The 14,250-nt window shown below is 39.9% G+C and overlaps 2 protein-coding genes and 1 long non-coding RNA gene across 4 annotated transcripts in view; 1 reads left to right on the top strand and 2 right to left on the bottom strand.

Annotated features, from left to right (window-relative positions):
* LOC126471137 (delta(14)-sterol reductase LBR-like) overlaps positions 1-14,250 on the bottom strand; it is an 887,948-nt gene that overhangs the window by 67,149 nt on the left and 806,549 nt on the right. The window contains exon 20 of the mRNA XM_050099227.1: positions 13,787-13,858. Coding sequence (XP_049955184.1) covers positions 13,787-13,858 — 72 coding nt within the window. The remainder of the gene's footprint in view (positions 1-13,786; positions 13,859-14,250) is intronic.
* The window catches only part of LOC126471143 (uncharacterized), a 611,803-nt gene that overhangs the window by 77,728 nt on the left and 519,825 nt on the right, over positions 1-14,250 (top strand). The window lies entirely within an intron of this gene.
* Positions 1-14,250, bottom strand: part of LOC126471138 (delta(14)-sterol reductase LBR-like) — a 765,587-nt gene that overhangs the window by 548,202 nt on the left and 203,135 nt on the right. The window lies entirely within an intron of this gene.

The following is a 14,250-nucleotide window of genomic DNA, read 5'->3' as shown; positions in this document are numbered from 1 at the left end:
TACAAAACTTGTTGCACTTTCTACAGGGTGTTTCAAAAATGACCGGTATATTTGAAACGGCAATAAAAACTAAACGAGCAGCGATAGAAATACACGGTTTGTTGCAATATGCTTGGGACAACAGTACATTTTCAGGAAGACAAACTTTCGAAATTACAGTAGTTGCAATTTTCAACAACAGATGGCGCTGCGGTCTGGGAAACTCTATAGTACGATATTTTCCACATATCCACCATGCATAGCAATAATATGGCGTAGTCTCTGAATGAAATTACCCGAAACCTTTGACAACGTATCTGGCGGAATGGCTTCACATGCAGATGAGATGTACTGCTTCAGCTGTTCAATTGTTTCTGGATTCTGGCGGTACACCTGGTCTTTCAAGTGTCCCCACAGAAAGAAGTCACAGGGGTTCATGTCTGGCGAATAGGGAGGCCAATCCACGCCGCCTCCTGTATGTTTCGGATAGCCCAAAGCAATCACACGATCATCGAAATATTCATTCAGGAAATTAAAGACGTCGGCCGTGCGGTGTGGCCAGGCACCATCTTGCATAAACCACGAGGTGTTCGCAGTGTCGTCTAAGGCAGTTTGTACCGCCACAAATTCACGAAGAATGTCCAGATAGCGTGATGCAGTAATCGTTTCGGATCTGCAAAATGGGCCAATGATTCCTTTGGAAGAAATGGTGGCCCAGACCAGTACTTTTTGAGGATGCAGGGACGATGGGACTGCAACATGGGGCTTTTCGGTTCCCCATATGCACCAGTTCTGTTTATTGACGAAGCCGTCCAGGTAAAAATAAGCTTCGTCAGTAAACCAAATGCTGCCCACATGCATATCGCCGTCATCAATCCTGTGCACTATATCGTTAGTGAATGTCTCTCGTGCAGCAATGGTAGCGGCGCTGAGGGGTTGCCGCGTTTGAATTTTGTATGGATAGAGGTGTAAACTCTGGCACATGAGACGATACGTGGACGTTGGCGTTATTTGGACCGCAGCTGCAACATGGCGAACGGAAACCCGAGGCTGCTGTTGGATCACCTGCTGCACTAGCTGCGCGTTGCCCTCTGTGGTTGCCTTACGCGGTCGCCCTACCTTTCCAGCACGTTCATCCGTCACGTTCCCAGTCCGTTGAAATTTTTCAAACAGATCCTTTATTGTATCGCTTTTTGATCCTTTGGTTACATTAAACCTCCGTTGAAAACTTTGTCTTGTTGCAACAACACTGTGTTCAAGCCGGTGGAATTCCAACACCAGAAAAATCCACTGTTCTAAGGAATAAACCATGTTGTCTACAGCACACTTGCACGTTGTGAACAGCACACGCTTACAGCAGAAAGACGACGTACAGAATGGCACACCCACAGACTGCGTTGTCTTCTATATCTTTCACATCACTTGCAGCACCATCTGTTGTTGAAAATTGTAACTACTGTAATTTCGAAAGTTTGTCCGCCTGAAAATGTACTGTTGTCCCAAGCATATTGCAACAAATGGTGTATTTCTATCGCTGCTCGTTTAGTTTTTATTGCCGTTTCAAATATACCGGTCATTTTTGAAACACCCTGTAAGTGTTCTACTAATAAAACATGTGAGGTTTCTTTTATTTAAATAATTTGTAATTGTAGTCCTTAAGTATTAGTTGTTTACTAGTTATTTCTGTACATGCATTAAACTGCACTACTTACATTACTGAATAATTATTTGTTATGACTACTAGCGTAGAACTTGGTTTTTGATATTTGACTGTCTCCATATAATGTGATTAAGTTTAACCAAAATTGATAACTCAGTGAGAGACGACAAACAGTTTACTACCAGATGGTGGAGACAGTGGAACTCCTGTACAATCACACAAAAAATAACAGGCAAATATGATTCAAACAGTTCCTATTTTCAACGGACCACTACCAACTGAATGCATTTGGTAAGTAAACAAATTTTCAGACTCAGTCCTCATTCTTTTGTGCCAAATATAGTACACAACATTTTATGATGGAGCACACAAATGTGTGTGTAGTAAACTGCTTGTTTTCACTGCCACTGAAATGATCAATCTTGATTCAACTTGTCACAGTGTAAAGACACAGCTCCAGATTGAAAAATAGATACACAAAACTATGATATGACAAATAGTTCCTTTACCCAGTCATTTCTTTTGTATCAAGGTACACCAAACATATAACAATGAGTTTGAGACCCATATTTCACATCCCTTGCTACACCAGCCAAAATAGCCAGATAGTCCTGGTCCCAGGTCCACATTTCCTCAAATTTTTAAATGTTCACTCAAATGATAACCAGGGGAATACTTTTTATATTAGACTTGAATATCTCAGTTCTGTCACCGGTACACCTTACTTCTTATAAAAGACCATTGTTATATATAGTTTTCTGAATAATACTAACAAATAATTTTTGGTGACACATGATGACCAGGAACTCAACATCAGGGTATTAAGAAAAAGGCAGGCACGCAGAGGCACACGTGAGGACAAAAGACACACACACACACACACACACACACACACACACACACACACACACACACAGCAAATGGAGGGGCGGGGGGTTTCCTACAGAACCAGAAAATAAAATCCATTCTCTAAATACAATAAAATCGTTTTGTTAACAGAGTTTCAAAATTTACATCACTATCATCTCGTTATTGGCTAATACTTTTGACAGATCTCCAATTAAATTTACAGCTGCCCTCATCATAATATATAGCTGCACTAACCCAAATGTGACATTCTATAACACATACTATGTAACTAACACAATCTTAGGGCAGCTTCTCACTGTTTTACAACAGCCTTATACCACAGGGCAATGTGCCATGTGAAGAGGAGTGAAAGTGATAGTTTTACACATTCTGGCAACAAACCAAGGAATGTCACAGCCGTTTAATTAGTTATGCAGACTGCAGATTGCTGTAGCTCACTTCTAGTCACTGTTCCTCCCAGTAACCCAATCATACATTTCAAACACTGGGTTAACAGCAAATGGGAGATAAGTGTATATGCACAACAAGTCAATTTGGTATGCTATAAGCTTGCTCATTTCTGTGTATTTCAATATGCTCTAGTACCTAAATGTACGAACCTTTCAATGCTTTTGTGAGAAAAGAAGGGCTTCCTGATTTGTTTGGGTCACTTAATGTACTGGGTACATCTATTTAATCACTATAACCCAGAGTTGTATGCAAGATACATAAAGTTTCTGAATAGCCTTAATGTATGCATTAGCAGTGTTCTTCACATTTACATCATCACTGGTGAAGTTTCGAAGTGCACGCAATTGCATATCTTGGGGAAAATTTATTTTGCATGCATATTTATTAAAATTTAAATGTATATTTTCCTTTTTTTCTAGGTAAAATAAAAATTCCTATTCATAATCAAACAATATTTTATCACTAAATTATAAAGTACGGTATTTAAAGTTCTACTTACTTTATTTTCTTTAACTGACTACTACTGACTGTAGTTGTATGATTTTGTTGCAGGGTCAAATTGTTTAGCCATGCTGCAACAGAAGTTGGGGTTCGCCTTCTTTACAGCGTGATACTGAATCATCTCAAGTATGACTTAAGATCACATCTTCCAGATGTGTGGCATGCAATTATTTGCAGTTGCAATCACAGTTCAAATCAAGTATATGGGGTGAATAATACTTTGCTTCATTATGCCACCAGTGAAACTATCACAATCATCTGTGTTGCATAAATATGATACAGATTCTGGGAATGATAATGTCAGTGCGGATGGACAAGTATTATTTTGTTTATCATGTGGATGATGTATTGCTTCTGACAAAAAGTTCCATGTAGTACAGCATCTGCACAGCAAAGCATAGACAAAATGCAGCCAGAAAATCCACTTTATGTTCAAAATTTGTAAGTACATCACTTAGGGAACAGATCAATGTCGACAGAAGTTCAACTGACACATTTGCCAAGGAACTATGCACAGCATTTATAAGGACAAACATTCCTCTGTGGAAATTAAATAATGTTTATCTTAAACCTTTCTTAGAAAAACACACTAATAAAAGAGTGCCTTACTAATCTACCCTTAAAAAAAAAGTGTGCCTGAGTGTTTTAACGAAGTTATTCATCATATCTGGGAAGCATTGAAACATGAAAACATTTGGATTTCAATGGATGGGACCACTAACACTGCAGGCCAGTGTAGATGTAGTAGATTGATCAGAGCAATGAAATAGGGAAGTAAAATTTGCCTGTTCAATATTCAAATATTGGAATGGATAAAACATTCTAAACTTGAAAAATTTTTTACTTATTCCCTAGCTTTTTTGTGGCCAGATAGTATAAAATATGTCAATGTGCTTGAGCCGTGCTGCAGCTCGCGTTGGTGCCGTGTGTAGGTTTCTGCCAGACCATATCATTTAATTGGCTGGTTGCGTTGCTTGTTTTCCTGATCACTGGCGCCACTCAGTTTCCTAAGCACTGCCTATCTGCTAGTGGCAGCAGCAGCACTTATTGATAAGTAGTTCTGCTGCCCTATCTTTGAGGCAACCTAGCTTCTTCCATGTGGTGTGAGTGTAGAGTTCAGTTGGGGACACAGGAGCAGCGAGGTCCACGCAGAGCGACAACATGCCGGGACCGCTGGCGGCATGTATGGACTGCCGGATCGAAGGGCAGTGGTCACAAGGGTGCACGACCTCGTCGAAACTGGATCCTGCACGTTTAATTTGAGTGCATTGCAATTCACGTAAAGAAACCTCCACCATTGTGACGTTTAACGATTCTCCAATGACTTGGGTTCGTGTTGCTGCTCATAGTGTCACCGAGGCAAAAAGCAGCGAGTGGAGTACTTGGGGAAGGCAGATCTGATTAGCCTTCCTAACCTTCTAATTACTATTTACTATTTTCAGCTGCTTACATTGTTGAGTTGAACCTGCGGTCCTCTGGCCGCTAACGCCCCAGTTACCTGCACTGGGGGTTCGTGTATGTAACGGCAGTGTACATTTCCTCGCCTTGCTGCCGCTGTCTGGTGAGGCATGTAAGTTTAACAGCTTCTTGATTGTAAGTTGGTTGGTGTTCTTCTACCTTAGTGGTGGTCATTCCTTCTTGTTCTGGGCGCTCTAAACACAGTATTCTGCGGGCAGAGCCCAGACTGCCAGTTCCGACTTTGGTGTAATTTTACATATTGCATTCGTTTTGTTGGATGTCAGGTAGCCTCACCAAGATTATCATTAGTTTCTCGTTAGACTGCCACTAGTCCGAGTTACCATCTTGTGATCTGAATGCAATTCTTGGCTGCCTTTCTCTTCCCTCGTGAAAGTATTTTGGGTGTGACCTACTCAGAGGTCGATCCCTGGAGCACCGTCTGTCACTGGCCCTTGTGTTTTATTTTATTATTGTATTATTAAGTTACCATCATTTGTCTCACCTGCTTGGTGATCTGTTTCTTCTCCCCCCCCCCCCCACACACACACACACACACTTATTTTTTTTTTTCCAACTTTTGCGATGCTATTTGCCGTTTGACAGTATATTTATTAAATTTTTTTATGATTGCCATTTTGGCGTTAAAAGGTGGTGGTGGTGGTTAGTGTTTAACGTCCCGTCGACAACGAGGTCATTAGAGACAGAGCGCAAGCTCGGGTTAGGGAAGGATTGGGAAGAAAATCGGCCGTGCCCTTTCAAAGGAACCATCCCGGCATTTGCCTGAAACGATTTAGGGAAATCACGGAAAACCTAAATCAGGATGGCCGGAGACGGGACTGAACCGTTGTCCTCCCGAATGCGAGTCCAGTGTGCTAACCACTGCACCACCGTCGGCGTTAAAAGGCCTTCAGCTGTGATTGTGGTTACTTGCTTTAAAATTCTGACTGCGACCTCATCGGCTTGTTTTCAAAAATTATTTATTGAAATAAATGAGCAAAATTGCAAAGCAAACCAATAGTAATTGATCCGGGCCCTGTCCACAATCGTAACCCAATCCTGCCTTCCTTAATTAGCAGGTCTCAGTGCTGTTATTTCTTACATATACTGCTCAGTACATTGAACATGCAGTAAATGCATTAAAAGTTGTCAACATGGACAACTGTTTTTCTGCTACTAATTCACGTTTTACTTGCACAATATTTTGATCACATAATTTCCAGTCGTCATCAGGTGCTGAGGTTGAATCCAATCTCAAACTGGTCTAGTATTTATGCCTATGTGGGGCTAGGTGCTCCATCATCAATCCATGCTGTGCCACACACTCCGTCCGAGATATGTACCAGTCAGTACCAGTAACCTTAGTATTTTCTAGCCATAGCTGTTGCAACTGCTGTGCACATACTTTTTAGCACTTGTCAGTTAATAATTTTGTCATCTCATGTTCTATTTCACCTACAAGTTGTACTGGGCATTGAATACATCATTTAAGCTTTCCTCTTAAATATGCTGTAGCTGGGCGCTTCAGGTGCCTCCTAGGGCTGGCTGTCGGATTATTTTCTGGCCGCTGGTGTTCAAATTGCCACTCGTTCTTGGAACAACCATCCTCAGGTACTTCATTTGATGTCTGAAGTACCACTGCCTGTGTACCTAGTGTTAGCTGTGCTGGGTTATTTGCTCGGTCGTCTGATTATTTTCTGGCCGCTGGTGTTCAAATTGCCACTCGTTCTTGGAACGATCATCCTCAGGTACTTCATTTGCGGTCTGAAGTACCACTGCCTGTGTACCTAGTGTTAGCTGTGCTGGGTTATTTGCTCTGTCACCATTTCAAAAGCTACTTACCCCAGAGTTTCGATGTTGCCTCCATTGTGTCTTTTGGGAGATCAAGTGCCGGAGTCCAGGTGGAGCTAACCTAATATCCCATCGTCACAGTTGATCAGATTCTCTGTGATCTTTATTTTGTTGGATTCTTAAATAACGCTATCACAGTATCTGGGTATCTGTGTCTGTATCTTGAGATCACCGTAATTCATCAAACGATTTAGATCCAAAAAATGTTTTACTATAGATGACTTGAAAGCCTTTTGAGTCTGGTGGGTCGTTGGTGCTCCTTACACCCGGTGTCAATGGTCCTGGTGGTTTGGTCAATATATGACACACCACATTGACACAGTATGGGTAAATGTACGGTTTCTGTGTGCCCAGATCACCCTTTACATTCCTAATGACGAGCCTCAATCTTGCTTGGTGGGCAGAAAACACTCTAGACATTATATTTGATCCGACATACGGCAAAAAAGCGACCTCCTTTGCTTTTCTTGTACTTCAACCAATCCCTGGTGGAGAAGCAAGGCACAGAGCCTTTTGAATATCTGTAGAAGAATGTACGTTTCTGTGGAACACTGACTCAAGGTGTTTTGACAGGTACTGACTTGCACGTACAGATCATGTGAGGTGGTTTTCTGTAAATATTATGATCGAAAGTGCCATCTGCCTTCCTCTTGATTAGAACATCTAAGACTAGGAGTTTCCCATCCTTCTCCATTTCCACTGTGAATTTTATGTTAGGGTGGTATGAGTTCAGGTGTTCCACGAACACAAGCATCTTTTTCTTGGCTTGGCACCAAATAAAAGGGTGTCATCCACATATGTGAAGAAACATTTCGGTTGATCCAGGCCGGTGCAAATGGCTCATCTTCAAGTCTCTCCATAAAGAGGTTTGCCACCACCAGTAAGAGCGGGCTGCCCATTGTCACGCCGTCTGCTTGAATGGTTATAGTATTTACTGAAACCCAACTCACACTGATCTGTACCTCCGAGCCAATAGCTGCCACCATCCGGCACTGAAGAAAGATGTACTCAAGACTCTGGTTCATCAGGCACAAATTCTTTCATAGCCAGTCCATCTGACAACAGAGAAAGAAGACCTGCAGTTTGTGTTCTCTGGAAGCAGAGATTCTTCCAGAGACATTCAGAAGGCACTGCGGCCTGCTTCTCTGCCAAAGGGGTCAGTAGAACTACAATAAAAAGCAAAGAAGATTGCTTTCTTTGCCATATGTTAGACCAAATATCTGCAGAAATCAGCAGAATTATTCTCAAATATAACACGAGTATTTTCTGTTCACCAACCAACATTAAGGCTTGGGGTGAGAGCATGTAATGGATGATCTGGGCTTACAGAAACCGGGCCTTTACTACATATCGTGTCAATGTGGTACGTCATATATCAGTCAGACCACCAAGACTGTTGACATCAGGTGTAAAGAGCACCAATAACACACCAGACTCAAACAGACTTCCAAGTCAGCTATAGCAGAACACTGTTTGGAAGTAAATCACTCGATGATGTCAAGATTCTGACACAGACACCCAAACACTTGGATAGCATTATTAAAGAATCCATCGAAATAAAGGTCACACAAAATCTGACCAACCGTGACATGGGATATCAGCTTAGCTCCATCTGGACTCCAGCACTCGATCACCTCAAGAGGCAACAAAGACAACATCCGAACTCCGGGGGGAAATAACCCAGCACAACTAACACTGGGCGCACAGACAGAGGTATTTCAAACAGCAAATCAAGTACTTGAGAATGGTCATTTTGAGAAAGAACAGCAATTCGAACATGAGTCAGCACCCTGTACAACTTGGAGGCAGAATACAACATCAGGTGAAGAGATTATATGTCAATGAAAACAATTAGTTTTGGAAAATACAATGTAATGGGAAAATCCACTCACCAAGTGGAGGTAGGAGAACACACATATAAAAGATATCACACATGCAAGGTTACGGAGCCAGGGGCCCCATCTTCTAGCAGAAGGGTTGAAGGGGAAGAAACAAGGATGAGGTAATTGAACTGGTGAGGTTTAGGAAAAGGGGCAGAATTCAGAAAAGGCACCCAGAACCCCAAGTCAGGGGAGACTTACCAGACAAAATGTGAAGGAACTGACAACAGCCAAAATGTATGTCCACAGTAGTCAGAACAGCTATGGCTAGAAAATAGTACAATTGTTGCTACTGACTGGCGGGTACCTCGGATAGAGTGCCTGGTGCAGAGCAGATCAATGATGGAGCCCGTAACACCCACAAACGCATAAATACTGGACTCGTTCAACAATAGATTCAGCCTCAGAGGATACCCAATGAAAATTTCACAAGTTATGCGATCGAAATATCGTGCAAGTATGATGTGAACTGGCGGCAGAAAACCCAATTTCCCAAGATGACAATGCCTTGCTGGGAAAGCCTGAAGACCTGCATTAAAAGTTCTTTATGTCAGACTAATACATTTGACCTGTTTAGCCTAAGAGCTTCATCATATAACTGAAATGATGAGACCACAATATCCACAAGTTGACCATCTAGTTTCCTATGTCAAGAAAATTTTCAGTAAAGCACCTGTTGGAGTTTCAATTTTCACAGAATTTGTTCCAAAATTAGCATTACCTCCTCAGGTTTCTGGTTGGAGACCATATCTTGCTCAAGAGCATTTCAACTCAAGTTATACAGAAAATAAACAGCAGTACATACGTAATTGCTTTTCAATGCTACCAGAAATCATAAAGGAATTGAAGGCTAGGAATAATTCATTGCAACAATCATTGCTCTAGAAAATTAGGTATTGCAGGCACTGTCCTTCAAAACATACAGAGTTGCAAAAATTAAAGCAGTGCAATACTTTTCTGCAGTAACTAAGTACAAATAATCTAACTGTGAAGGACTGATGACAATATTTGTTAGTTGTACGATTTTTATCTGCATATCATTTATGCATATTTTACAAATTTCAGTGCAAATTGTGTCATTTGTTTTTGCAAACAAATCTGGGCTCTGTTAATCATTTTGAGGTCACTTGTTGAATCAGAAAAGATGAGAAACTTTTTCCTACAAACACATCTCTAAAGTCCCAGGACCTTAAAGGTCTTGTATAAATACTGATCACAATGAGCATGGAAAATGAGTGTCCCACGGAGGACTGTCTTGACATAACGGCATACACAAAAATAAAATTCCAATGTTTATCTACAGTATTATAAAATCAAGATACAAAAAACTACATTGGAAGTGAATTCTTCTAACAATGTTGTCAATTTAAACATGTGTGAGTCTCCAAATCAGGTCAGATGGGGATTAACTCCAGACTTGCCTTAGAACATGTACCCTTCTAAACTGCCTTGTACAAATCCCAAAATGGATTACTAAAACACACAGAAGAGGCAGTCAGGCCGCCCTTAAATGTGCCAGTAGTAAGCAAAATTTCTTCACAGTGAATGGCATCAACTGCCTTCTGGTGTAATGACCTAACAGTTCTTAAACCATTCAACCCTTATCCAGCACAGAATTTAAAATACAGCATGCACTATTCCACCCCTCTCCTTTGGCTTGTGGCAAACTTCTTTTAAAATATTCCAGTCTCTGAGTTATTGTGATTTCAATATTGCAAGTGTGGCAAGCAAATGTATTTGTCACTGTACATTAACTTCAGAAACACTGTGATATTTTTAACATTAGCTGCAACTACTTCAGAATCCTAATAAAGTTCTGAAACTCACATGTTGTTGCTGCAATCTACAAAAAGAGCAGAAAATCGAAAATGTGAACAATGGATAGGACTCAACAAATACATAATTAGTTATGTTATTACTATTCATATTTTAATTGACCTGTAATCGAGAAGCACTGTTGTAACAGCCATGTCTAATGCCACCATCACAGTTAGGGTGACGGTGGGCATGCTTGTGTGTGTTCATATGTGCCTGGTAATTATTTTATTTTATTAAGAGAGATGCTGCTTATGTTAAATCTTTGTACGTGAGCTGGTAATGAAATCTGAAGACAGTCTTCACTGGTAAAAAATATGCAGATATCGAGAAAGAAATCAGAATCTATTAAAAAGCCAAGGGACACATTTATCAAGAAGGAAAAAGTGCTTCAGCCAAATGTGTTTCAGATAATTCCAGGTAAACATAATTCATTTTATCTTTTCTTTTTGCCTGTAAAATTAATCTTCTTCATTTCTTAATAGGAAGGAAGGGTGAGGTGACAACCAGCAAACGAAACAGCTTTTTCCTAAGCTTTACAGTGTGGAGTCAAACATTAGATAAGACTATTATTTGACTGTTCTTACCCCACTTCATCATATCAAGCAATGACAACCTAGCGAAACAGTTCCCAAAAGAGAAATTAGTGATGAAAATATGAAGCATCTTCAATGGTCAGTTCTCTTTTTTTGTGTCCCCCTTTTTATTTTGAAGTCCATTTGACTTGACTTAAGATGAAACACCAAGCACACTGTCAATGATTCCTCCCCCCCCCCCCCCCCCCCCCCCAACCACCACCACCACCACCACCACCACCACCACCACCACCACCCCATCTATCTCTCTCGCAATTATTATTATTATTGTAATTAGCCTGCAATATAAGTTACTTAGATGGTGAAAGAACATTTCAAGTATATTCAGGAAGAAATTTTAAAAGATATATTTTAGAACAAGACAGTATCTGAGGTTTTAAATGGTTTTCATAATTTCCTGAAGAAATATATTTTTGACATGGCCTGTTTCTGTATTAAGTTCTTCAATTGATCCCTAGTGCAACACAGATAAGACAACTGCTTAAGGGTGATAAGCTCACACAAAGCCCATAAATCAATCACGATGACTTGAAAAGCATTACAACAAAGAACAGCATTAATACGTTTGCTACTATGCACCACCTATAAATTGTACCCAGCATAAAAAATATCCATTTTCAGTTTCAAATCAAAACAGGAACATAAATAATAAACAATGTTGATTAATTCCATTCAGAAATCTGTCTCTCTCTCTCTCTCTCTCTCTCTCTCTCTCTCTCTCTCTCTCTCTCTCTCTCTCTCTCGGTTTCCCACTCAACATGCTCCTTTGCTCATGGACATTAAATCAGCCTACTTTATTTTATTTTATTTTTTAATGAGAGTTCCATTGTTTGGCTGTATAGATTGTTTATTCTACTGTACAATCATGATTTTGGCCCCTGGCCATTTTCAAGTGCCACGATTTTGGGCATGACGAGACTTTTATAAACAAAGTCATCATCATTGAAATACCTTAAATTTTTATATATAATGCATGTGTCACAATATAAAAACAAGAACACATTGGTAAAATGTCTGGCAGGAATAAAACAAATGTGAGATATACACTGAATAACTGTGCTATAAAATGGTCACAAAAAACAGTTGTTAGATGTCCAGGCATCACCTGAAATTTTGATTCCAATTATATAGATAATATCATCATAACTGATGTGTGGCGCATATGCTGATGAAAAGAAATATTGCAACACCAAGGAGTTGAGCGACACAAACGAAAGTTGGAAGGTGTGTTTCTACATTTGAAAGACAATGCCTATTCAAATTTCGTAGCAGTCACATAACAGTGGCGCTGACAGTGTCACTATGAGGATGCAGATTAGGTTTGCTTTAAATACACACTGTCACGGTAGTGAGCATTAGTTACCTTCGCAATTGGATATGGCGAGTTGATGTCAGTCAAAAATGCCTTTAAGGTGATAAAGATGCCATTATCAACAACTCACCGCGTTTGGACAAGGTTATGTAACAGGGCTACAAGAAGCTGGATATTCCTTGTTGCGATACTGTAGAAACGCCTTCTATTTCATAGCAGAATTTCTATAACTATCGTTATGTGTAAGAGGTGGTGGGTAGGAATTACTAACTCACATCTGTATATCTTTTTGTAGCACACACACACACACACACCCACACCCACACACACACACACACACACACACACACACACACAGAGAGAGAGAGAGAGAGAGAGAGAGAGAGAGAGAGAGAGAGAGAGAGAGAGAGAGAGAGAGTTAGAAATGTTCAGAATGTAACCATATATTACTTTGCGATGTGGATGTAAAATGTGATTCCACATCATTATGATCTATCACGCAAAATGATTCATGGAGCATGTAATTAACTAACGAAGTATTACATACAGTAAGTCTGCTGTTAGTGGCAGAGTAAGCAAAATGGCATAAGGAAGAAAAGGTGTATGTCTACATTAGATTGTTTCCACCTACGATAAGCAAAGAGTTATCATCATTTATTAGTTTGTTTGTTGGTTTCTCTTTTTACAGCCTCACTCCCTCCTTTAGCTGTTGATGTCTCTGATCCTAATATTCTTTGATTAACAACAACAACAGCAGCAGCAGCAGCAACCACCACTCTAACACCACTTTTCATCAATTCCATCTTTAGAAAAACATGTAAAAGGCAGGTTACAACAATGAGAAATGTGTAAAAGAGACAAAGCTGACTGTGGAGATGAAAACTTTATGCTGTTTGCAATAGAGTGAGTGCTTAGGAGTAGAACTTTCTTTGATGATTTGCCCAGAGACTTAAAACAGATGAAATATTAGCAAGCCTCTGCTAATACAAACTGGTCATGAGTGAATGCTGCTTGCTGACACTCTTGTACTGTTTACAAGAGAATGTGCCCTAAACAGATACTCATTTGTTCATATTCCCTTCCCTTCACTTCTGCATAAACCAAATTTTTCAGATAAACCGATTTCATTCCACCAACTACACGTCAAACTTTTGCCCCCTTTTGTCCCATTAACTGATCTTGTATATGGCGATGAATGGACACCTGTAGTACCTGTGGATTTATAATAAAATTTTAAAGAGCACAAATGTTTAAATCTGTGTGTCTAAACAAAGACAAAGCAAACCTCTACTTTATCTACTAGATAAAAGAAGAACCAAACACTGGAGTAAAACACGAACACAAATAAACAGAGAAAAAGCAAATAAGAGTACAAAGCATATTCATTTTAGTGACTGCACTAATCACATTTACTCACCAGCAGAACCTTCCTTCACCAGCTGTCTTTGGAGACCTCTGTCCACATTTGATGCTGTGTGTCTTGTCAAATCTGCAATTTTAGTAATGTGTTAATTTAGATATGAAATTTTAAAATTCTAATGATGTTTAATTTATATACATTGTTTACTACAGGTAAATAAATTTCATGAACATGTTAAAAGAGAGAGTTGAGTCCTCAGTTATTCATTATTTCCTCTTAATAACTACTTACACAGGTAACATGGAGAACTACATCCCAATTTACAATTTACACAGCCTGAAAAAAAAAAAAAAAAAAAAAATAGTACACTCTTTTAGAAGTTTCCAATTGACTCAAGATTTACTGTTGCAACAGTGCAGGCAGTTCTGAGGTGTCAGGTATCAACCCATGCTGAAACACCCATATCAGTATGTTGTGTAGCCTCCATGGGTGACAATGCAGGTGCCACAAATGCTTGATTG

Source organism: Schistocerca serialis, chromosome 3 (genome assembly GCF_023864345.2).
Source record: "Schistocerca serialis cubense isolate TAMUIC-IGC-003099 chromosome 3, iqSchSeri2.2, whole genome shotgun sequence".
In the NCBI taxonomy this organism is placed as follows: domain Eukaryota; kingdom Metazoa; phylum Arthropoda; class Insecta; order Orthoptera; family Acrididae; genus Schistocerca; species Schistocerca serialis.
Note: the sequence above shows the minus strand (reverse complement) of the source record. Positions and strands in the feature narration are given on the sequence as shown.